We start from the raw sequence: 27,284 nt of genomic DNA, 5'->3' as shown, positions 1-27,284 counted from the left end.
ATAATTATAATCGACACTGTCGAAAAGACGATATATATAAAAATGCATGTGATGTTAATGGCGATTTGGCAATGCATGTAACATATAAAGAAAAATACAAAGTAATAAATACATTTCCTAGTATGGTCTTTCCTAAAATAGAAAATCTTATATTCTATTACATATTCGGAAACAAACTCCTTTGGTCCCTTGAATCTTCAATGACACGCCTCCCAAGGACAAACACCGTCTTCATCGGAACTCCTTTCCGCATGGCACCGTCTTTAGGAAACTCCGGAATTACAAATAATTTAATAATAAAATATACATTCCAAATCCTATTATACATTTGTAAAATAAAATCTAATACAAAAAAATAAAATAAAAGTGATACGAGATCACATTAAATTACAACTGAATCAATATTCCCTTCATTACGGGTAATATCGATTAAAACTAAGGCCACACTAAGATTAAATTACATAATTCCAAAATTATATAAATAACCTATGACATTCATCAAGAAAATATGCAGCATTATAATATATATCTAACATGCCAAATTATGTGCCAAATTGCCCTATTTAATTTATATCGAAAATATAGTCCGGTTTTATGGATATTCGCGATTTTTGACTTATTAAAATCATAAAATATTACTAAAATCTAATTTTAGTCCAAGTTAATTATCCTAACATCTTAGGACTCAAAATATAGTCATCACTCGATTTTTGACAATAATTCAACTTGTTTTATCATTTATGCTCATTTTTTACCTTAAAATCATAACCTTTTATGATATAAATCCAAATTAAATTACAATAATTTCAAAATTTGAACATTCTGGAAAAATTCCATGACACTCATAATGTCAAAAATCAAGGTTAAAATTTTCGAATTTATTTCGAGAAAATATAGCTGAATTTAATCGGTTTTATCAAATAAAATATCTAAAGCATATGAAAATTAATCCAGTCAATGTTTCAACATTAGATCTGATTTGTGGGATAAAAATGCAACCTAAAATAAGTTTCTCATGCCATTTAATTCATTTTAGCAATTTTTGATAAAATAGTCACTATTTATGTCATTTTAATACTAAAAAATTCATAAATCATCCAAAATGAATTAAGTTCATCTAACATTGTACACACAGTGAGTAAAACATGCATGTGACAACATACTAAAATGTCATATCCTGTTTTAAAGTTTAACTAATTTTAACCATTTTACCTCCATTTATGTCATTTTTCTCTCATAAAAATCATAAATCATGCAATATTAATCACATTAATACGAAATTTTACATACAATAAGTAAAATATACATGTGAGGTCATATTAAAAATTCAAGGTCAGAAACTAAGTCTAACTAATTTTAGCAATTTAAACACCATTCTATACATTAAAATGAAATAAAATTACTAAAAATCATTAAAATGAGCCAAAAATTACCATAAATCATCAAAATGACCTAAATTCATTTTAGGACTAGAATATATGACATGCAAAAATTTTCGTGACTTTAGCTTCATAAATCACAAATTTTAGTTTTAATTAAGTTACAAATAACTCGGAAAAACCAACCGATTATGCATGCAATAACCATTTGCTCTGATACAACTTGAAAGGATACTATACCCTCTAATTAAACTCATTTAATTAATAATCTAATTTACTCTTTAAAACTAGATGTTGATCTTATGCATGCATAACAAAATATTAAATAAAGATAAGAAGAATGCTTCTTACAATACCGAAATCGGATATTAAAGGCACAAGTAAGAACACCTTTCTTACTTGTTCTTGAGCTTAAATAAATGGATGATCCTCCTTTGTCTCAATATTGTGAGAACCTCCTATCAATTGCACCAAGACTAACCCAAAATCTCTACTAATATTAGCTAAATATTAAGTAGAAATATTCCCTAGTTATACTAATATTACTTGTAGTACTACACTAGTAATAAGTAGAAGAGTATTAGTATTTTTAGAGTTGTATATAGAGAGGTTTTTTAGAGATGCATGTAAATTATATATATTTGGTAAGAATAAGAGTGTCCAAATAATAAGCACATGGATGCCGTTTTTTTTTTTTTTTTTTTTGAAAACCCACCCAAGGCGGTATTACCTCATATTATTAATATCATCAAAACTCAAATCCAAAAGTTGCGTAGAGCACAGATGAGCCAACTCATGCGCTACACTGTTATGTTTTCTATTAACGAAAGACCATAAAACAGACTCAAAACCATTACAAAAAAGCATAAATATCGTCCAGAATCAAATTGAAATCGCTCCTTCCTTGTAACTTGGACTTCAGTGCATCGATCAAAACTTTGCAGTCGCTCTCGATGACCAAGCGCCTGCTACCCCTTGCTTGAGCTTCCTTCAACCCAGCCAACACCGCTTCAGCCTCCGCCATTCTGGGTTCCATAGTCCCGCACCTGAACTCCGTCATCCCCCACAACACCATACCCTCACTATCACGGCTCACCACTCCAAGCCCCGTCCCCCAACCTTCCTTAACCCCTGCATCCACATTCAATTTCATCCATCCTACCTCCGGTTTCAGCCAACGCCCACCGCCCTCATCTCGCACCTCATGGGTACCAGCCACCCTCAAGTCATCCTCCAATTCCTTCCTAAGCTCTTCCACTCTCCTTACCACCTTAAAGACATCCACCGTGACCCATTCAAACACCCATTTATTACGAGCTTCCCACATCGCCTAACAACCCAACATAAAAGTATCTATCTCACCATCCTCAAGCTCCCTCTACACATCCTCCACCCACTCCCTCACCCACTCATACCCATCGATCATGCGCACACCAATTCTCAACATATCGCACAGCCCACCCGCCCAACCACAACCCCGCACAAGGTGAAGACAGGTCTCCATCTCGTTGTTACACATCGGACAACCTACCTCAATCGAATGGACCCTCTTTGCCAAATTAACTTTTGTAGCAATTGCATTGTTACATAATTGCCACATAAATACTTTAATTTTGGGCAGAACATTGGCCTTCCAAATTCGATTCCATAACGCCTTTTCCTTCAAATAATCTGATGAGCTTGCCTCCTCAACACTGTCTTTTGCTAATTCCTTATAAGCCGATTTGACCGAGTATTCTCCATTCCTTTCAAGGTCCCGTATCCACGAATCCTCGGGTTTCGTAGTTCATATGCGCATCTGAAGAATTCGGTCCTGTTCGAACGGGAGAAAAAGGTTACGTACCTTGTTCGTGTCCCAGCCAAGGCCATCCGCCGTCCAAAGTTCTGCTAGCACCATGTCCACGCTATCATTCTGGCGAGGTGAGATGATCTTCCGTGTTTGTGTATCCGGTATCCGGTATCCACGGATCAGACCACACCGGTGTACTCAGCCCATTCCCAATTCGCCGACGCACACCCAAGCAAAGCACATCCCTAGCATCCAAAATCCCTCTCCAAGTATAACTAGGAGTCTAACCCAGTACAACTGTCATAAAGGAGCCATTCGGGAAGTACTTTCCACCTACAACACGGACCATTAAGCTTAACCGATCAGTAAGGAAACGCCATGCTTGTTTACCCAAAAGCGCCATGTTTAATTTGTGAAAGTCCCGAAAAACCAACCCACCAAAGCACTTCGGCCTACACAATTTTGACCATCTTATCCACAGTATCTTCCCCTTCCCATTCGTGGCTCCCCACCAGAATCGAGATACAATAGACCGTAATTCCTCACAGAAGTTATCCGGCAATTTGAAGACGCTCATCGCATAAGTCGGGATTGATTGGGCCACGACCTTTATCAATATTTCCCGTCCTGCCTTCGAAAACAGCTGACCTTTCAACCCCTGCAATTTCTTACATAATTTATCTCGAATGACGCTCGCCACCACCTTCTGCGAATGACCAACAACACTGGGCAACCCAAGATACCTCTCCTGCGCCTCAACGACCCTAACATCGAGGTATTGGGCCACATAGTCTCTATCCGCCATTCTAGTCCCTTTGCTAAAAGAGACGGTCGTCTTATCAAAATTCACTACCTGGCCCGACGCCCTAGCATAGTCGAGCAGAATAATTTTCACACAATTGGCTTCCTCATGGTTCGCTTTAACAAAGAAGATACTATCATCAGCGAAAAGGTGGTGTGTAACCACAGGTGAAGAAGCCGAAATTTTATTACCGTGAATGGTTGCATTCTCCGCTGCTCTTCTCATGAAGCTCGATAAGACCTCTGCACAAAGAATAAAAAGATAGGGGGATAAAAGGTCACCTTGCCGAAGCCCTTTACCCGGTTGAAATATCTCAGACGGTGTCCCATTAATCATCACCGAGAAAGTTACCGAGGACACACATAACTCTATTAGACATGATGAAAGTATGGGAATAACAATTAAACATAAAATAAAAGAAGAACAAGTAAGAGTAAAACGAATAAGTGAGAGTAATAAATTCAAGAACGAAAGTTAATTAAATTACCAAATGAAAAGGAAAGATTACAAGTTTCAGATCTAAAAATTCCAAGGTAAAGCAACGTGTATCAGTTTTGCAGTATATTGAAAGATAACCTAATTGTGTTTCCAAGTCCCTCTTAAATAATAAGAAGGCTGAAATTATTAAACAAACAACTAATGGGCCGAGATAACGACTTAACAAACACGGCCTGAACTCAAAATCAGTCGATCGACTAAAATAGCTTCAGCAAAAATTCAATTTAGTCGATCGACTGAAACAACTGGTCGATCGACTAATGTCACAGCACAGCAGCGATTTCTTCTCCCCAACATGCTTCCTCACTTTCTTACGCATCTCGAGGCGACAATTTCCGAGCTCTGACTCTTCCAATTCCCAAAATGCAACACCGGGAACAAGATTTGGCTTGTTTTCAATCATTTAGGTCCGAACCTGCATAAAATACAAAGTAACCCAAAGTAAACCATTCTTGGGAGGATAGTAGCTATTTGCTATGATTTATGCATAAAAATGCGTGCTAAAACAACAGTAAAAGTATGTAAATAAAGCAAGCATCAAATCTCCTCAAACCAATCCCTTACTTGTTCCCAAGCAAGCAAAGACTGACATATAGCAAAGGAACTAATGGAACGATAAAATACTCAGAGTTAACTATGCTTTTAAATGCCCAACCCGTTAATGCAATCAAGCCAACACCAAAGTACCACAAGAATGCAAATGAGTTAAATCAATGATTAGAATTACCAAACCGTCGACCTTGTAAGACTTGTGTATATCGGACTCTCACGGGCCGCTCATCACTCATTTAAAGAACATGGTCAGTATATAATATAAGATAGAAAGAAATATAGCCACTCACCTAACTGCAACCTATAAGAACATGCATGCAATCAAACATGATAAGTATCTCTTTCAACCGTACATACGCATTCCAACCAAACTGAACCAAGACACATACCGAGGAGTTACATATAACGTGAGGTGAGGTAATTGGGTGAAAAGAGGCAAAATAAATTTGGATATGTGGAGGTAAAACCAAGCTAGTACAACCGTAACAAAAAAATAAGCTTATTCCGCTTTGTATACCCAACTTAAAAGATAGAAACGATGCCAATGTGGCACAAACTCACTCACATCATTAAAACATAACTCCCCATAATATATAGAGACCAACTTGGGAGTAACAACTAACACAATTTTTTTCCTTCTTTTTTTTTTTCAGCCGTTTTTTTTATTTCTTTTTCTTGCTGATTTTTTTTTTTTTAACTTCTTCTCTTTTTTTTTTTGTTTTTTTTCCTCTTTTCTCCCTTCTCATTTCAACCCTCTTCTCATTCTCAGATGCAAATATCAAACTGACGAACAATACTTACCCACAATTAACAAATAAACTAGCTTGACTAGGGTAGGCTAAATTTAGGATTGTAGTTAATAAATGAGTCAAAATAGGTCAATTTGGCTAGTGAAGTTCAAGGGTAAAAAGACGAGAAAAGAGGATTTGCCTCTCCACATGTGTCACCACCACAAACCGAATGCATACAGGTACTAAGAAAAAAATGTCATGCTTATGCAATTTGATGTTACATGCCTTATAAGGAGTACTATTCTCATCCTAGAATGAAACTGATCATAAATGTCATCAGTTTATTAAGCTCTATACCGCAAAAATTTTGAGTAGGTCACCGATATTAAGTCAAGACTATTCGTTCAGTAAAATTAATCAAAAACTCATAGACTATGCAATGATTGTTCAAGAATGGCATTGGCAATGTAAGGCTTGGGCGAAAAATAAAAGCACAGACGCGGTTTCATCATTGTTATCTAACCCTTCGAACTCGACCTAATATACAAAAGAAAACATGTTTTTGTATTTTTTTCAAAATTTTCAATTTTTTTGGTGTTTTTTTAATGCGAAAGAAAGAACAATGCATACGGAAATGCAAGAAATATGCAAAAAGAAATGCAATAAAAATGCAAATGGATGCAAACAGACAAATGCATACCCTCCTGTGAGATCCCTGAAAAAATCTCCTTTTTTGAAATAAATAGATAGTATGGAGTCGCCAGTAGGTTTTATAACAAAACAGACAAAAATAATTTTAACGAAAAAGCCCTTTTTGATCACTGGAATGGGGACTGATCCGTCACTCCGGTCTGAACAAAAGATTGCGGATTCGGGGGTAAAGGTACGGTCAGGGAAGGTGTTAGGCACCCGGACCTCCATCAAACTGACGGCCTCTACTATTTATTTATAGTATTATATATTTGACGAATTAAAGACAAAGAAAAGAAAGTTAGAGACAAAATTTATACAATTATTATACAGATTATACGATAAAAATAGAGAAAATAAAAAAAAAAAGAGCAAAAAAAAGAGTAAAGAAAATTTATTCAATTTTGGTACCCTCAGGCCTATCTGAATGTTTGACTATGAATGAATTTCGACTTTGTCGTAAATTAACGGCTCGTATGCGCTTATATGGAATTTAGATGATTTAATGTGTACGGGTTGATCTCAGGACTGGGATTGAATATTTAAGACGGTAATCTGAATGAGTATGGATCTGTGTTGATTTCGTGTGTATACGATATTTGTTTTTATGAATCTCCTTGTACATCCTTGGAATATTTGTGAAAGTATGTTTCTCGCATTTGAATCTCGTGTGTCCTCCGCCTGTGTTCCTCCTCTCTTACTTTTATAGTCTATCAATGTCCATGCGTCAATTTGATCTCATGCACACTTTGAGTCATAACCAAACAGCACCATCTTTTCCTATTTTGATAAGCAATACACAACTAACTTATATCTTGACCGTCTTTTTTTATCTTGTTAAGTTATGCATGTGAATCTCCAATTCATAACAAGTTGACAACGTTCGGATTACGAATTCTGATCAAAATATATTTACATTACCCAACTCCAAACGGATCTAGAAACATGAATATTTCATCTCCATTTTTATTGGTGTCGGGCCAAACAATACGTCATTTGATTAACTTTCCACTAGTATAATTCCCTCTCGATTTTGTCAAGTGGTTAATAATACGAAATGGATTAAAGCGGGTTAAATGAGAATTTGGGATTTTTGGTGATTTTGTGTCACTTTGAGTAATGTCGTGGGAGATAAGCGTAAAGAGCCTTTAATTATAAGAAAGTCAATTTCCATTTAGTCATTTAATTTTAGCCTCATCATCGGGTACCCGTAAGGCTAATAGATAACTTCGAGGTGTCTACACCTCTCCAAACCAAATCACACAATGCCTTCATTGTGATCAGCAAACAACCAGTAGCATCAAAATATATGGGAAAGGGGTACGTAAAACGAGATGAAAACAAGTAAAGCACTAAAGGAAGATAAACTCACAAGATAGGGCGCGCAAAAGACCTCCCCACACCAGCCAACAACAAGGGGAGGTCGTAGCAAGCAGCTACAAGTTGTCGCTTGCAAGGTTGTCAGCGTCGTCTTCCTCCCTCTCGCGGGAGCGTGAAGCAAGTCCTGCACGATACCGCTCCTCCACCTCAGTTGTGTCCTCCTCCTCTGTAGCAGTGCCTGGGTACCCCCCTCTGGTTATCGGTAGTAAGACGGGTGTGGCCACCCGTTTGATGGCAACCGTCCGGAACGGGAGTAGTGGTCGTACACAGGGAACCCGGCTAAAGCCTGGGTCAGCTCCATCCTAGTTGTACGCCTGCACATGTCAAGCAAAAGTTAATCACGTGCCCCTTGGTCCATGACTATAGGTAGCACAAAAGAAGGGGGTCGAATAAAGTGAGCTGGATATACCGGCTGAGGTCCAGTCTCAGCCTCAGAAGTAGAGGGTTCAGTGCGTGGAGAATCATGAGGGGAAACATCCGGAGCCCTAGAAAACTGACCTGCTTCCTTATTAGTGTCGGAAGTCGGCCTCGACCTAGAAGTGGATGCCCTCGGCATAGTGTAATACAAGTGGTAAGAGGGTATCAGTGGTCGAGGCACACCACGTGGGTGTAACACTCCCTCATATCAAGGCGCCTTACCAAGGACCACCCTAGCATGAGAGACTGTTACCATCTCGGTTGCCCGAGGATAGTATATAAATAAAAAACCATTCCACAACATTTATTAAAGTGTATAAGTTAAAGTTTACATACTTCCAAAAACCAAACCAAAGAAATGTTTACTACTACTCAAAACAACTGAAAGCTAAACAGCTAAACTCGTAACAGCGGAAGCTAGACTCGAAGTGATGACTACCTATCTCGTTCCCATAGCTAAAGACCATCATCACCTGTCACAATCTGCTCACCATCCCCGAATGGATGACCACAGATATTACAAAACAACAACGGGATCAGTTCATTGCATTATCAATATAAGACAAAGTACGATAAAGATAAACATTTGTTTCACAATCTACCTCCAACTCCCAATCACATCACATAACTGACTACACACCAAAGTGTGTAGCCCTGCCAGTGGGGGACCGCAGCCTTGCCCACCTAAGCCCCGCTCATCAACGAGCGATAACCCTATTCATTAATGTGCACATCCCCTCCTGTGGCGGGTTTCACAGAGGGCGAATCAAGGGCGTGAAGCCACTTCCGCAAGTGACTCCACTCAGTCGAGGACGCACCTCGCAACAACACCAACCCATCTCATCACCAACACCCATACTCCAATCCACCACCAACAATCAATCAACAGAATGAATCAAATCAATCAATCACAACAATGTATTAAATCAATTATACAGTAAACTAAGTAGGGAAACCCTACCATTTCGCAATCCAAGCACACACAAACAACCAATAGTAATTCTCTATGACACCGTCAGCTACACACGAATAATCACATACCATCACTATAAACCATTCCCCCAAATTAACCCAAATTAGGGTTTGCACAATTCTAACAATAACAATAATAAACTGATTAGGAATACTAGAGACTTACTAACACAAACGACACGGACAACGAGATCCAAAAGCTCAGAATCGATCACCCTTGGCTTATGAAGAGATCAGATGAAGATGATTAGAGAAGTTTAGAGCGTCGTTAGGTTTTTTAAAATAATGATTTAGAACTGATTAGAAACTGCTCAACACGCTATTTACACTTCTCTAATCATTTTAATCAAACCGCGAAAATAATACCCGTCAGACCGAATATTCGGTCTAGTATTGAGAATACTCGGTCTAGTATGAAATGCTTGGTCTAGTATTAAGAATACTCGCCCGAGTATGCCATACTCGGTATAGTATTGAGAATACTCGGTCGAGTATTCTTGGACAGTAGCAGCCTGACCAGAAACTTGTGACGCATTACTCGGCCGAGTAAGCCTTATTCGGCCGACTAACAGGACTTAGAAAAACGTAGTATTACAGTCTTCCCTCCTTAAAAAGAACTTCGTCCCCGGAGTTCAAACCCAACCTTTAAAACATGAATCCCTAACACTAACTCCACCAACCATTCTTAGTTCCACAACACGGCTCAAGATATCGTCTCAACTACGGCATAGCCTTTTGATACTAACTCCATAATACTATCGAATACCAAGAACATAAGTGTTGCCAACTCGGTCTTACTTCCATAACGGTCACTAGCAAACTCAATACCAAGAAAATCCACCAAACAAGATTAACCACCAAACGGAATGTTACATTCTACCACCTTTAAAACGAACTTCGTCCTTGAAGTTTACTCATACATATAAACATCATCACCCAATCCATCAACACTATCGAAGTTTACTCACGCTCATAAACATCATACTACTACAAGCACTCTCATTACCTGTAATAAAATCAACAACACAAATCCATCCTTTATTCTACACCAACACTCAAACTTCCAATTAAACTACAACATGTACAACCCTCAAACTCTCTTTGTCGCATCCTAATCCTCTTAAGATAAATATTACGTCCTCGTAAATCACTAATACTAGATCCTTAGCTATATCTTCTCATTATCTTCATCACCACCGCATGTCAACGATATCTGCCTATAGCCTCAACACCTACATACATCCATTCATATATCAAAGGCTCTATTACTCTAGTTGTTCTCATACCTCAATTCATTCGGCACACCGCCTAACCTATACCACAAAATCCGTAGCGTAACCATTATCTCAAACGACATTCTTCTTTATACATGCACTTATCTCCACAATCATAACTCACGATCCACAATTGTTATACACACTCACCCTAGATCCTCAAGTTCTCATGTTTATTGCCGTAAAAATCATCCATAACTTAACATAATACTAGTTCCCAATAAAGATTACGAACCACTTGCCGCTTCCAGCTCAGCGCACACCCATTCCACAAAACTCCTGCCACAACTATGTCAACTAATGCCTCATCCAAAACAAGATGGAAAGTATTCTAATAAATTCTCACAAGTGTGTCCCATTAACATAATATCACTATACCATGACAACAATGGAAACATACGCAACTTTCTCCCATATCATACTCTACCCTCACTCCCAAGCCGAAACTGGTAAGAAACATTAATAAACAAAACAACAATCTATATGCCGAGACCGACACTGACAGGAAACAGCAGTAAACAAACAACAATCTATATAACTGGTATATACTTTCGAAAACTCGCCTCATAAGTATCCCGTCTACTCCACCACCACCGATGACGGCATCACAACGTCGCCACCAACAGCCGCACCACAACGCGAAAATACTCGTATCACAACACAAAGTGTCATGGTAGGATCGCCACCCGAGGCATACCAACCACATCGATAGTCATAGCAACTTATAAAATCCCATAAACACTGACTCAGTATAACTTCCTTGACAAAAAAACTTCCTTAAGACCCGCTTTTCTAGATCACAACACAACATATTACACTGAATAAACAGATACTAACCTTATGAATCTTATCCATACTATTACTCATGAGGCCGGAACCTCACACTATCATCTACAGATATCATAGACCCATAATCGAATCTAACTAGCCAATCCTGCTCACGTAAGTTACCACTTGATAATGGATATCTCTCACCTGAGCTTAACTCAGATGCCCTTCATAACATATCCTCCCATCTGCACAATTATCACCACCCGGCGAACGTAACCATATCGTCATAAGTACTCAACTACTAGCAAACACCTCCTATATTCCTATCTTATACCCCCTCACAACCATACATACCAATCAGCCTCCACAAAATCAACCTTTTTAGAATGACTAACTTCCCCATTTAACATCATCCTTAACCACTAGTGACTACACTACAACACAACCATCTTTCATGCAACTACTCTCTTACTATCACTTCTTAATTGAACAATCTGTTTTCTCTCCTTTATTATCATCCCAACTAACGAACATCAAATCCACCAACAAAATTTACCTCAACATTATTTCCAATTCTATCCTTTATTGTTTCGTCACCTAACTCTCCACCAAAATCTCATATCGTGCAAACACTCTACCAGCTTCTTACTCCCTTAATACCTCAAAACTCACGGCTAACATGTCGTCCTAAACTCCTATATAACCATTAACTCACACCCTCTCATGATGCTATCGTACATTTCTATGATTCCTTACTTTCATGTCCCATAACTTTGGTCAACAATCTCCCAGCTTACTTTCATCCAATAATACCGATTAATAACTCATCTCCTTCCTTCCTCTGCCTAACTCTTTAGTAATCCAGTTACCTTCTTGTTGCTTCATAACTCAAATTCCATTAATTCATATCAATATCTTCTCATTCTTTCTTATCACTGATCTTATCCCATCATACTACTCACTCACACTTGTCACCCTCAAGTCTACACAACTAATGGTTACTCTTCAATTAGTTGTATCTCCCTTTCGTATCCCTAGAAAACCAAAAAATTCACCTCATACCGTTAATTGCCCAAAGAATTACACACTAGTCTCACCTCTTGATAATCCAAATTTCCAAGCTCGGACGTTATCTACACATTGCGGCATAACTCGATCTTACTATACACCATTCATTTCGATCCCTTTATAACGACCTTCCATCACATATATCCTTAACCAACACAATCCTAACCGTATTCCTCCATAAATCCTTACACATCCCAATTTTGTTAGAAATATTAATCTCATTACTTAACATATTCATATATGTGACATTTTAATTTAGTCATAAAATTAAAACTAGATCTTATGCATGCAAACTTTAATAAAAGAGATGGAAAAATCTATTTCTCACCATCTTATTTCGGCCATTTAGGCACCAACAAGATCTCCTTCTTGTTAGTTCTTGAGCTTTCCTTATAATGGATGAACAAGGTTCAAATTAGAACCTCTCCCAAAAGCATATACCCAAGGTGTTACTCTTAATAATTAATAATATTATGAACTAGTAATATTATTAATCTAGCTTAAAATTGACCCAAAATACTTATTTTATTCTGCTCTATTTCGGTTTAGAGAAGAGAGTTTTTGTGGTTTTTATTTCTCTAAAAATGTCTCACAAAAATGTAGAGAATAATCAATTTTTTTACACTAGAAAATTATGTGTTGAAGAAGTGAATAATAAAAGAAAAGCCCTTGTCTTTTCTATGTAGAAAACCGGTTGGAGGGGGAAGGAGAGCCTAATGCATGGTCTTGTGTTCTTCTCAAGATAAGACTAGACATGCATGGCTAGTCATTAGGCATAATCATTATGTTTTCCACTTAAAATAAAAACACAATATAAACCTTATACTCCCTCCATATTTTCGGCACATTTAACATAAAATGGATGGTCCGTTTTATTTTTGTCATTTGTCAATTGTAACATATGTGACATGTTACTTGACATATGAAACTGCAAAGTATTTTTAACATATTAAAAATCAACATACTCATAAAATATGTCATATACAAAATCGACTAGTAATTCGTAATTACTCTTGCCAAAACGTTTTATGAAATTATAAATTACAACGTCTTGTATTTATAATAAATTATTCATTCAATTTCAATTTCAATTGTTTCGTAAACAATAATTTTATCTAAGTAATAAAACAATTCGATTACTTAGACCGTATCTCATTTAATCAAATTACAATAAGACACGTTAACTTTACTCACAAAATCACCCGTCAATTTTAAGCAATTTAATTAACTCGTATCGACATACGATTAATTAAATAATCAATTAAGAGCATCACCCTTTAGGTATGACCTAAGGGGATCAACTGATCACCACCGTCGCACGACAGTAATGTAAAACTCTAGTCAGTCAATCATTACCGATATGTGTGGACCAGTTGACTGTAAAATATTACATCCCACATGTATTCTTAAAATGAGATTTAAACATGTGATCATCATGATCGTCAGTTGTGATCGCATTATTGTCGGAGGACACTTTTTCCAACAATCTCCTACCTGTTCTCGACAAGTGTGCGTCACCAATTCTCTTGTCCTATTACTATCTCTCACTCAATGCAAGGTGTCTTTCAGGTCGTACTTTCAAGTGATCATATCGAGAGTGGTTTCCTCGATCTGGAGAATAACTGATTGACCGGAGTTATCTACCATAGATACCTTCCGAGCGTAGCCACGCATTTCCAGTTCATTACTCCTCGAGTGGCCCTGAGATATTGTTTTAACCCTGACAAGGGGGTTGACAATTCCTATCGCACTATTCCCTTCGACTAGCCACATCCATCATAACCCAAAATATGCCCATTTGACCTTATTTACGAAGGTCGTAGTAACATAAATCAAAGTTAATCTGAAACTATGTCACCTTAGGCAAACAGTCTTTAGTCAAAAGAATCGACTCATTAGAATACTATAGTAGCTCTCGCCACGACCGGGCTTTATAAATTTGCCAGAACTCTATAAGCGGTCATAAGGCCCGACAAAGTGTTCCTAACAGTCTGCCTATGTGATCGACTAGTCATCTCACATGACTCTATGACACTTGAACTTGCCATCAATCGCATCATCCTCTAGTCACTTCGAGACGTCACCTCATACAAGTGACTATGGGCAAATACCATGTTAATCCGGGTTCACTTTAACGGGGTTCAATATTGTCTCTACAACCCGTTTGGATGTAACAGAGTATAAAAGCAGTTTTTAGATTTTAAAAACTCGAACGACAAATGTGATTATCACATATGAATAGTCAATACCTGATTACTACTTCATAATTTTATAATCCATTTCCATCTTATATGTAGTTGTTCATCTCAATACAACTGAAATGACATATGACATGACTCATCATGTTAAGCCCATGAGAAGGCTTTGGTTAGTAGATTTTATCAACTTCTTGTACCTTACTCAACCTTACTACATACTCATTTTCCTTTGTAATGTATACATTTGCATTACAAAACTTTCTGAGTATGTGTGTAGATCCAATCTAGACATAAGCTCTCTAGCCTTAGAATAGCTCCCACTGTTTTCACAGTGTGTGGGATCCATCCTCTTGCTCATCTCATGATTGCAAGTGTACTCAATTTTCGTTGTGAGTATATCTCATTGTTCTTTATTGCCTAGAACAATTCTAGCAAATCTATTTCTTAAATAATATAGCCACAATGGTTCCTTAACCATCTTCACGTGTTTTGAATATATATGGTTTTGTCTGAAACCTTTCGCAATCTCAATTGTCATTCGTGTAACACCGTTACACAAATTAGTTAATTGCGTAAAAAACACTTAACTTTCCATCCATAATGCTTCCTCAAGCACTTAAGAATAATCTATATGGATACTTGGTAGCTATTACTTAAATTCGATTTTGAAACAATTCATCATACTCAAAGTATATGAAGTGTTGTACATCATTACTCATTTAATTGACTCGGCAGCGGAAACAAATGGAATCAATCAAATATGTTCAATTCGATTGAACTAATCATGAATCTTATCAACATAAGACTTCTTATTTGATGCTAATATCATGTAGATTTATCTCCATAAATCCGGATATTAAAGATGTATTATAATACTTTATAAGTGTCAAATCATTCCCAATGATCAATATGTCATCCACATATAAGACTAATTAAAAATTCCGTAACTCCCACTAAACTCCATGTATAAACACAACTTCTTGACTTATCGAGAAAATTTTATAACATCATCAAAACATTGATTCCAACTCATTGATGTCCTACTTAAGACCCTCTCTTAAGTTCCACATTATCTTAGGATTGCAAGAATCTAAAAAACTCAAGACATGTATTGAATACATTCCTTCTAATTGAAAAAGTGGGTTTTAGATTCACTTGCTATATGTATATCATCATAATGAAACACAATCCCTAAGAAGATCCAAATAGACTTAAGCATTTCAACTAGTGCAAAACCCTTTGCCACCAATCAAGCTTTTATATCTCTCTTTGATATCCAACAATTCCACTTGGAATTTATTTCGGATTTTCATGGCTCTAAGCCTTGTATTGAGTTGTGACTTAAACACTCTTATTTAAGTCATATGATCATTACTTTCCAGAAGTAACTTGAATCAAACAATTTCTTTGTAAGTTGCAAGCTCTTTACTTTCTAAAAGTAACACTAATTCATCATCTTCAACAAGTGATGACTTTAACCTCCTAGGTTTTTTGAAAAAACAACGTCTTACACAAAATGTCTCATGTAGCCAAGAAAGACCAGTTTCTTGCGACATAACATTCTTTGTGGCTCTTAAATAATTTCTCCCACTCTGTCTTCTATAAATAAACTTGTATTCTAGAAAGAGAGCTTCACGAGCCACAAACCCGTTGTACTCGTGATTATATAGTAAGGAAAAATGAGCATTTGTTTCTTTTGAAAACTTACAAACATGGTACCCTACCATTTCATATCTCATATGATTCGTTTTAGATTTAGTGGAAAAATAATTTAGACAAAATGATAAAATCCCCAAAAGGATCAAGTAACTCAAAGTAACTTGATTAAAGTTCAAACCATATCGAATAGCGTTTGATTTCTTATCCAACCACACATTATCCCATAATGCGTGCTAAGAGAGATTAACTTGTGATACTATATCACATTTCCTTTGGCTTATATCAAAGTCTTCACTTTGATAGTCCCATCACGACTAAATCGTGATTCCTGGAACTCTTTGAACTTCTTCAAAGATTTCTCTATTTACCTTATTAAGTGAACACATTAGTGTCAACTTAAATCGTTGGTAAAAGAAAATGATCAACCTATTTTGGATCAATGATTTACAACCTCGATCTCCTTTTCAACCAAAAGCACGAGACATCTTGCTTTGAATACAAGATACGCATATACCATAAGATTAACAATCTAATGGTTCCAAGAGTACTCGATAACTCTTTGCGTTCATCATTCCGGAATTTAAGGTTTAATCTTGGGTTACCAATTTGAGTCTTGCATCAACTACATGATATGTCATTCTAGTTTTGTTTAGAATATAATCACCTTGATAATGGGCTAGCCATACATCAAATCATGTTGTATAGGGTCACAAAAGTGAAACCTCTTTTGTATCTTAACAAGTTTATATTCTTATTTAGAGTTTATGCACTTAATAGTCACAATTAAGTACAACTTTAAACCCAAAAACTAGATTGAGTACACAATGACTCTATCTTTCAACATCATTGTTGCTAGTCGCCATATTCTAATCATCCTATGTATCAAATACAATGATGAAAACCACCATCGGTTTCTCATATTGACGAAGTAGTATTAGCAAAATTTATGTCAATCAAATAAACATTTAAAGAAGAAGGTCCCATTAGATGTCACACAACTAACTTGTTGATTCTTCAAAAATTTGGGGTAGTTTCCTTTCTAGCGTCCAACAATTAATACAATGGAAACTTTATAGGTCGGGATTGATAGGTTTAGTATTGTTATTCTCAATAACGTTACTTTTAACATTACCTTGTATCAATTCTATTCTAATTTTACTTCTTTGAACCTCACGCTTTTCTTAACGGTTTAAGAGAATACTCCCACTCATTTCAATGAGTCTTTGCTAAGAGAAGCAAAATTTAAATTCATGAAGACTACTCTTCATTCGTTTGTTTTAGTCTTAAAACTTTCATTGAAGTGGTTGCGGTATTTTGGTCAATTTTGATTTCCAACAAATCTAGTTACCAAAATGATGTAACGTTTCAAAGTACTTAACTCAATTAAGCATATGAGAAACAATTCATTGTAACTAGATATGTTAGTCAAGAATCAAAAACCCTTTTGATCACAAATAACTTTTATCTATACTCTTCACAAGAGATCCTTACAATGGATAATACGAGGTTTTTAGAAGAAAATTTAAATCTTGTCTTTAGTTACGATGTTTAAATGGAGATTTGAACTAAAATCGAAATGATATCGTATATAAAATTGAGGTAAAGAAATAGAACAATATGATAACGGAATAATGAAAACAAAACATTTATCGTTATAATAATATTTGTAAATAATATAACAAGATATGAGCATTTATATAGTGACCTCTACCCAACTATTATAAATGATTCCAAGACCCAAATTCATATTAACTTGGGCACGGTAAAGCCGATTCAACCCTCATCAATATAACTCGGTGGATTAACTCTTTAATCGATTCTACTTTTAGAACTCTTGGTCGATAAAATTACATTAATATTTATCTTTAGCCCGAAACACATCCGACAACCGTCGAGAATACTTTCGTTGAGTTCAACCCAAATTTCGAATAAATGTGTCCATGATCCAAATTTACATCAACTTGGGCATCGGTAAAGCCGAATACAACCCTTATCTTTATAAATTCGGTGGGTAGATATTTATCACCCACTTCCCCTACGTAGCAAGGTTTGTGCCCCAGTAAGGCCGAGTGCACTCCCTCACGAAATAGGTTTTCATGGTTTCTAATTTTTGGTAAGGCTAAGTCTCAATTTTTAATTTTAGCGAGAGGTCATGTCAATTTATTATCTATCACGTTTTAAGTGAACTAAAGCGGTGAACTACGATAATTATAATTGACACAGTCGATATACTCGATTTAATGATAATGCATGTTTTAGTTATGGCGATTTAGCGATGCATGCAACATAGAAATAAAATGCAAAGCATAAATAAAATCCTAGTATGGCCTTCCTAAAATAGTAAATCTAATAAACTATTACAAATTCGGAAACCAACTCCTTTGGTCCCTTGAACTTCGGTCTTGGCACGCATTTCAAGGCAACACTGTCTTTGATGGATCGCCTTCTCTAATGGCACCGTTTTCAAGGAACTCCGGAATAATTAAATTATAAAATGAATTACATAATTTCCTATTATACATTTGTAATAAAATAAAAATAAATATATTAAATTACAAAACGGTGATACGAGATCACAATAATTACAACCAAATCGATATTCTCATACATTTCGAGTAATACCAATTAAAACAAAGGTCATACTAAGTAAAATTACATAATTCAAAAATTACATAAAATTAAAATAAGACAATCATAAATAAAATTCAGCATTATAATATCTATGAGCGTGCCAAGTTTTATGCTAAATCGCCTTTAAGAGCCAATATCGTATATTAATCGATTTTTACGGATTTGCGTGATTTAACTGATTAAAATCACAATAATTACAAAAATTCATATTCATGTACAAGTTAATTACCCTAACTATCTCAGGACTCAAAATTAGTCTCCACTAACATTTGACAATAATTAAACTTGATTTCTTAATATTGTTCATAAATGGACCCAAAAACACAAAATTATGCTATAAACTTCAAATTAAATTATAAAAATTTCAAATAATTTCGAAATTTGAAATTTAAACTCATGAACATTCTGGAAAAATACCATGACACTCATAATGTTCAAAACTTAGGTTAAAATTTTCAAAAATTTATCGAGAAAAACAATGTTGCGGTTTATCGGTTTTAACAATTATGACCATAAAAATATGAGAAAAATTATATTCATCAACTTTTCACTTTTAGATCTGAATTATATGATAAAATGCAACATGTGACGTTTTTCCTTTGTCATGAAGTATGTTTTAGCATTATTACTAATTATAGTCACTATTTATCTGATTTTTCATCAAAAATTCATAAATCATACATAAAGACTTAATTATAGCCAAATATTTTACACACATCTTGTAAAATTGCATGTTAAAACATACTAAATTTCCATGACCAGGTTCAAAATATAACTCATATTAACCTATTTACCCATTTAAATACGATTTTAACTTAAAAATCCATATTTCGAGCAAAACAACTCATTTTAACATGAACATTTATAGGACATCAGTAGATAATTTATGTGAAAACATATCCAAAAACCACTAAAAAATTCGAAGTTTAGCTATTTTTCGTCCAAAATGACATTTTTATCTTAAAAATCACATTTTAATGCCAATATTATATAAAATGAACAATAAAATCCATAAATAAACCAAAATGTCCTAAAAATCACTTAGGACCAGAAAATTTGAACATGCAAGGTTATTTTTAGGTATATCTTCATAAAACCAAATTAATTAGTTTTGTATGTTAATCATATAACTCGGAAAAACTATAAACCGATTTGCATGCAAACAACCTAAGGCTCTTGATACCGCTTGTTAGTAATATTAATCTCATTACTTAACATATTCACATATGTGACATTTTAATTTAGTCATAAAATTAAAACTAGATCTTATGCATGCAAACTTTAATAAAAGAGATGAAAAAATCTATTTCTCACTATCTTATTTCGGGCATTTGGGCACCAACAAGATCTCCTTCTTGTTAGTTCTTGAGCTTTCCTTATAATGGATGAACAAGGTTCAAATTAGAACCTCTCCCAAAAGCATATATCCAAGGTATTACTCTTAATAATTAATAACATTATGAACTAGTAATATTATTAATCTAGCTTAAAATTGACCCAAAATAGTTATTTTATTCTCCTCTATTTCGGTTTAGAGAAGAGAGTTTTTGTGGTTTTTCTTTCTCTAAAAATGTCTCACAAAAATGTAGAGAATAATCAATTTTCTTACACTAGAAAATTATGTGTTGAAGAAGTGAATAATAAAAGAAAAGCCCTTGTCTTTTCTATGTAGAAAACCGGTTGGAGGGGGAAGGAGAGCTCAATGCTTGGTCTTGTGTTCTTCTCAAGACAAGACTAGGCTTGCATGGCTAGTCATTAGGCATAATCATTATGTTTTCCACTTAAAATAAAACCACAACATAAACCTTATACTCCCTCCATATTTTCGGCACATTTAACATAAAATGGATGGTCCATTTTATTTTTGTCATTTGTCAATTGTAACATATGTGACATGTTACTTGACATATGAAATAGTAATGTATTTTTAACATATTAAAAATCAACATACTCATAAAATATGTCATATACAAAATCGACCAGTAATTCGTAATTACTTGTGCCAAAACGGTTTATCAAATTATAAATTACAATGTCTTGTATTTATAATAAATTATTCATTCAATTTCAATTTCAATTGTTTTGTAAACAATAATTTTATCTAAGTAAGAAAACAATTCGATTACTTAGACCGTATCTCATTTAATCAAATTACAATAAGACACGTTAACTTTACTCACAAAATCACCCGTCAATTTTAAGCAATTTAATTAACTCCTATCGACATACGATTAATTAAATAATCAATTAAGAGCATCACCCTTTAGGTATGACCTAAGGGGATCAACTGATGACCACCATTGATGTGTGTCGTTCAACACCTTTAATAAATGCCAACAAGCCTATACTATAAATAGCTAGGGAAGTCGGGTCGAATCCAAAGGGAGGCTTTTCTATTAACTGTAGTCTAATCTGTCGATCACAAACTGGGGGTTTGAATTTGATGTTCTAACTACTAAAGTTTAAGGGGAAGAGAAAATAAGGGTATAAGAGAAAATAGGGAGGAAATGTAACTAAACTATCAGATAAAGAGAGATATGCCAGGATTTCGGTACGCCGTGTTCTACACACTATCGGAATAACTAGGTCGGTAAGTTTATTAGTAGGAAGGGCTAGGTTATCTCCTTTTGGTCTCAAACCCGACTATACCTTTCGGTCTAAAGTCGCCCTAAGGTCATCCTACTTGACTTTCGCCCTCATAGGAGTTAATTATCAGAACTAAGCAAGTGTACCCTTCCAATCTTTCGATCCAGGTCGGGGTTAACTAAACAGACGGTCTCCTGCGTGCACTCATTTAACCGATCTACAAATAAATTGCTTAGACCTGATTCCTACCGCATAACTACCTTAGTAGTCATCCTAACATGCTTCTAACACGGTTTCCCTCATCCCGGCATATAAAGAAATTAGCTACGCATGTTAATTATATTAACTAACACAACTAACAATGAAATGCATACGGAAAACATGATATGATAATAATAAAAGGCAATAACGAAATTAGGGCAGAAATTAATAATGGAACTAATAAGAGTAAATATAAAACAAAAACAAGAGAAGAGATTAAGGGAAAGAATTATACTATAATAGCAAATCCGGCGTAAAGAACAACCAAATCCTAGATCGTAGAATTCCAAGCAGTGAACAGTAAACGCAGTAAAAATGTCTATGGAAAAGTGAATGATAGGTAAAAGATATTAACCTAGTAACTCCTCTTTTTGTTTTTATAACCAAAACTCACGAGTAGTTTTATTAACCTACGAGCTTTAATAGCCCACGTAAAGGAGAACCTTTCGATCGAGAGGTTAAGGCTCTCGATCGAGCACAGGACAGATCGATCGAGCACAGGACAGATCGATCGAGCACAGGACAGCTCGATCGAGGGCTTGACAGCTCGATCGAGCACAGGGCAGCTCGATCGAGGGCTTGTGTTCCTATGTGTTCTCGCTCGACAGCCAAATGTGGTCGATCGAGATCTTCAGTCAATTCTCAGCTTCCGTAGTAGTTCTGACTTGCTTAATTTGGTTAACTTTCGTCTTCACGCTTCCCCATGCATGAGTCCTTCGTCCTCTTTTCCGTCCATCTTCCAGAGATGTTATCTCGAGGCCACAAAAGGTTGGTTTCCGCTACAAATCTGCAAAATAGCAATAAAAGCACAAAGTAGCCTATTCGGGGTATAAAGTGACATAATATCACCCAAATACATAGAAATGCGTGCCAAAAGAGACCGTAAAAGTCTATATAATATGCACGCATCAAACTTCCCCAAACCAAACCTTTGCTTGTCCCCAAGCAAACTAAATGCAACTAAGGACCTAATGGAAAGGAGTAACTTTCAGAGCTAACTACTAGTCAATGCCAAACCGCTTTAATGCACAAAATCAACTACGCAAGCTCAAAGCGGTGAACAAATTTATGCATATCATGGAATTACATTGGATGTTCGACCTTGCAAGACTCATAAATTTGGACTCTCTCGGTTCACTCTTCTCTCAGCAAAGCAAATGGTAAGTAAGAATATGTGTGTAGAGAAAGAAGAAATTGCAGACTCTCACCTAGACTGCGACCAACACAACATGTAACGCTAACTAACATGAGTAATGATTCAGTCACCGTACACACGCAAAACCACCGTTCAAGGACTATCACGTGCCGAACAATTGCATAATATGGATATGTGAGGCTCAATTGGTAAGAAGGGGCAAAACAAATATGGAAATGTGAAGGTAAAATAGCCGAGCTAGAACCTAACCAAGACCATAATAAAATACATCCCACTCTTCCTATCATATAAATAACTCAATGCCTTATAATTTGGCATATACAACACAAGAATCCATAATAAAAGTACCTCGTAAAGTATAAATAAGCACGAGAGGTATAAAATATTTTTCAGCCATTTTTCTTTCTCTTTTTTTTCTTTTCTTTTTACACGGTTTTTTTTCTCTTTCTTTGGCTGATTTTTTTTTTCTTTTTTTTTCTTTTCTCATTAATACACACTCCAAAATAAGATATACGAGCCAAAATCCGATACATAACAATATATTCCACAAAATTACTAACTAGCTCAGCAAGGGTAGGCTAAATATAGGTTGTAGTTTCAGGGCAACTGGCAGATTTGGCTAATGTGGAGCTCTAGGATAAAATGAGAAAGGGGAATATGCAATAGTTCTCAAAACACGTAATACCGACCACAAACCCATGCGTGCAGGCAAAAAGAAATCAAAACTCATATACATGCGATACAATGAAATCTGGGGAGTAACTACTCTCAATTCCTATGAAAACTGGTCATGAATGTCACCAGTTATGGCTCTATATCTCAGAATATATAAGTAGTTTGCCAAAAATAAATGAGTCAAGTCTAATAATCCGTAGTAAATTCCACAACAAAATTTGAGAAATCACACTTGTTCTTACAAAGCAGTTATGAAAGGCAAGGAATGACATGTAAACGACTAGCAGTGCAAAGTCATCATTAAAGAACTCCAACCCGACTCTTCTATATGCAAAAGGAAACATGATATATTATATTTTTTTTGTTTTTTGTTTTTTATGTTTGTATGAAAAGCAAAAGCATAAAGCAGTAAACGTGAATGCAAAACAAAATGCAAATGCAGACGCAAAAGGATGCATATACCCTCCCCAAACCAAAACAGACAATGTCCTCATTGTCTTCACAACTAACTAACAGCAGCAAAATGGGAGATGGGGTGCGCAAACCTAATACATGCTCCTAAAATACAATAAATAAAAACAAAGATGAAAAAGAAAGGAAGACGGTACTCACAAGGCGGCTTCCCCAAACCAGCAACAAACTAGGGGAACCTCTAATCGTCGTCTCCAGCTACCTCCGCACCTGGCTGGAATGTGGGGTCCCTCGCCTCTTCTTGGGCAGCTCGCTGTGCCGCCTGCTCAGCACGCAACCGCAACTCTCGTGCTACCGGTGTCTCCTCCACCTCGTCCTCGGAGTCGGAAGGGAGTGGAGGGTACCCACCCTCTGGGTATCGGTAGAAGGAGGGATGCGGCCACCCCTCTGGAATCGGTCGCGGTGCTCGGATGTGGAACTCGTAAATCGGGAATAAGGCGAGGGCCTGATCCCGTCTCATCTCGGAAATGTACCTGCACATATCCAGAAGCAAGGCATCACGACGCCCTTGGTCCATGACCTCGGGCGCCCCTAAAGCAGGAGGGCAAACAAAATTGGCCGGCAAGGCCGATCCAGAAGGAGTAGGGGTAGGTCCAGGCGTGGACGCAGGCATCGGTCCAGCCTGAGTCTGAGCCTGAGAGCAAGAAGGCGCTCCGGCCTCCCGCTTCCTCTTCTTGGAAGAGGAGGATGCAGGGGTGAATGTAAGATGGTAGGTGGGTGGAGGCAGTCTCGCTCCCTCAGCAGTCGGGAGCGGTAAAAGTGGAGGTAAGGTAGGGCACGGTAAGTTAACAGACGTGGAACCACAGATCTTCCACGTCCTCGCGCCCTTCTTTTTTGGGAACTAGGCAAAGTCAACCATGGCAGCCAAGTCAAGGTAAGCCTGCTTATGAGGCGCGATAAGTCCAGGCTCAGAGGGGTAAAGATGGCGGGCAATCCTAGTCACTAGCCCGCCACAGACAACAGAGGTCTTGACCTTCTTCCCAATTCCGTTCCAATGCTGAGCCACCAAATAAGCAATGTTTAGAACAAACGGGGTACCGTAGTCAATGTTGAGGTACCCTGCGAGAATCGCTAGCTCAGTGTTGGTCACGTTATTGGGCTCAGGTCGCCCAAAGATGGTCTCTCCCATAAGTCGCAAGAAGTAACGGGGAGTAGGCAAGTGTACGTGGGCTCCTCTCCGCGTGGGGTAAGGAGTGTGAGAAAGCGCAGCCCAGAGCGGTTTAAGGATATCCCTAGGTGGCTCGGTGGGGCCGTCACTAACTAGACCTAGAACCTCCCCAAACCTGGCCAAAGTCCAATGGTGCGACTCATTGCGGAGTCGAAAGTGAATGCATGGACTAGAGTGGTTAGAAGCGTAAGAGTCGGTGTCAAAAGAGTAGGAGATAAAAAACACGTATGTAGGGATACGAATAGCAGCCTCCTGCAAGGTAATTAGACCCGACATTCCCGTCCCGTTCAACAAACTACAGACCTCCTCATAAATTCCTAAGGTCTCTAGGTCAGTCCGCGCAATGAAACGGATGGAAGAGAGAGGGCAACAAAGTAAAGCGGATAACCGAGTCCGGTGATCTGTGGAAGCAAAACGTACCGTGGGCAACTCCGGTAAAGGAGTAAGAGTGGCCTCTCTCGCAACTGCAGCCCTAGAAGAGCTGGAAGTAGTGACTAGCTGACTAGCCTGCATACTCGGCTTAGGTGGCAGCATACCAGGTGTCGGGAATCGAGGCGTGACTCCTCGATCCAGCATAGAAAAGGGCTTGGTAGGGTCAGAAGCAGCACGTGTCACCTCTCCCACAGCCTTGGCCTTTGTGACCTCGGTGGCGGCTGTGGGTTCCTCCGTCACTGGGGTAGAAACAGCAGCCGTAGCTGCAGTGGTGGTAACCACCGGAGTAACAACACCAACAGAAGAGGCAGCCGTCTGAGCATTAGCAACGGTCTCAGGTACGGTCTCAGTGACGGGGGTTTCTTTACTGGAATCCATAACTACAATAGCATCAAGACAACTAATTAAATTACAATTTCAATTGGAAAATTCATCCTAAACAACCACATAAACCCTAAATCACAAAAAGGGAATGGGGATTGCAATTAATTGAATGAGAAGAGCAAAATTGAACTTACTTGATGCTAGAATACCCACAAAAGCTTAATTAATCGAAATAATAAGCACAAATTCGAAAAATTCGAATTGATAAACCCTAAAAACCCGAAAACTCAAATTAATTGAAAAAGATGGAATTTGGGAGAGGGCTTTTGATTAATTTGGGATGGTAATTATATGGGTAAATTATTGTAGAAAGGTTTGGGCAAGAAAAACCAATTTTGCAAGGGAATTTTAGCAATTGGAAACGCAGGAATGAAGTGAATTAGGGTCGAGAAAATAAAGAAGACGATCGAGAAAAGAACTCCCTTTATATACCCGTTTAAGCTTCTCGATCGAGATACAAGTCTCTCGATCGAGAGCTTTAGCTCTCAGATCCTCTCGATCGAGTTAATTCATACCTCTCGATCGAGAGGTGGCTGTCCCTTGATCTTTCTCTTACTCGATCGAGGACTTACTCCCTCGATCGAGCTCTTTTTCTTCAAAAATCCTCTCGATCGAGAGCTTTTCCTGCTGGCACGCATTTTAATGTATTATCTTTTGAGTGCGGCTTTCTGTACCTGCAAAATTGACAGTAAAAATATCCCAAACTACCAGCAAATTGTCTACAGTCCACAATTGTCTTCTACGCTAAAATTGTCTATAGTCTAAGTGTCTAACGCAAATAAAGAAGTTTAAAAACAATAAATGAAATTCAAAAATCCATTGTCTATTACAATTTGCACGGGGTTGCAAACCCGGCTAATGCTCGATTAAGTCCTTCAGGCCTCTGCTAGGCCTCTGGCTAACGGAGTTACCCTCAGCTGCGGTAACTTCCAACTTTCTTCTCCAAACGTAAGTACCATTTTCTGACGAATGTCCCAACTTGATTTCTTCCGCAAGAATGCGTGTCATATTGCCACCATCGTCCTCTCGCATTCCAACTTTGGAACTTATTTCGCCTTGGTCAAGCGCCAAAGCTCCCCATCCAGGTCCTGTAAAAGTAACAACAATAGCACGGTCCTCCTTATCGCTCTCAGTCCGAGGCGGAGGTGTAAGTGTAGCAGGTAGAGTAACAACACGTGGGGGCTCAACATCAACAACGGGGATGGAAGGCGACTCAATCATGGGTGGCGTAACAACACCAACCGCGGGAATAGCATGACACTCCAAAACACGCATAGAACCCCTATGAGTAGCGGGTTTAGCAAAAACCAATTCCTCACCACCGACATTAAACGTAAGAG

The 27,284-nt window shown here is 37.3% G+C and overlaps 2 protein-coding genes across 2 annotated transcripts; both read right to left on the bottom strand.

The window, feature by feature from the left end:
- Nucleotides 1-2,232: 2,232 nt before the first annotated feature.
- On the bottom strand, nt 2,233-3,276 carry LOC141617160 (uncharacterized). Its single transcript, XM_074434344.1, has 2 exons — nt 3,223-3,276; nt 2,233-2,709 (listed from the first exon to the last, which is right to left on the bottom strand). The coding sequence occupies exons 1-2, from the start codon at nt 3,274-3,276 to the stop codon at nt 2,233-2,235; spliced, it is 531 nt and encodes a 176-aa protein (XP_074290445.1).
- Nucleotides 3,277-3,451: 175 nt separating this feature from the next.
- LOC141617159 (uncharacterized) lies at nt 3,452-4,306 on the bottom strand. Its single transcript, XM_074434343.1, has one exon. The coding sequence runs from the start codon at nt 4,304-4,306 to the stop codon at nt 3,452-3,454; it is 855 nt and encodes a 284-aa protein (XP_074290444.1).
- Nucleotides 4,307-27,284: the final 22,978 nt, after the last annotated feature.

This window comes from Silene latifolia, chromosome X, assembly GCF_048544455.1.
Source record: "Silene latifolia isolate original U9 population chromosome X, ASM4854445v1, whole genome shotgun sequence".
Classification (NCBI taxonomy): domain Eukaryota; kingdom Viridiplantae; phylum Streptophyta; class Magnoliopsida; order Caryophyllales; family Caryophyllaceae; genus Silene; species Silene latifolia.
Note: the sequence above shows the minus strand (reverse complement) of the source record. Positions and strands in the feature narration are given on the sequence as shown.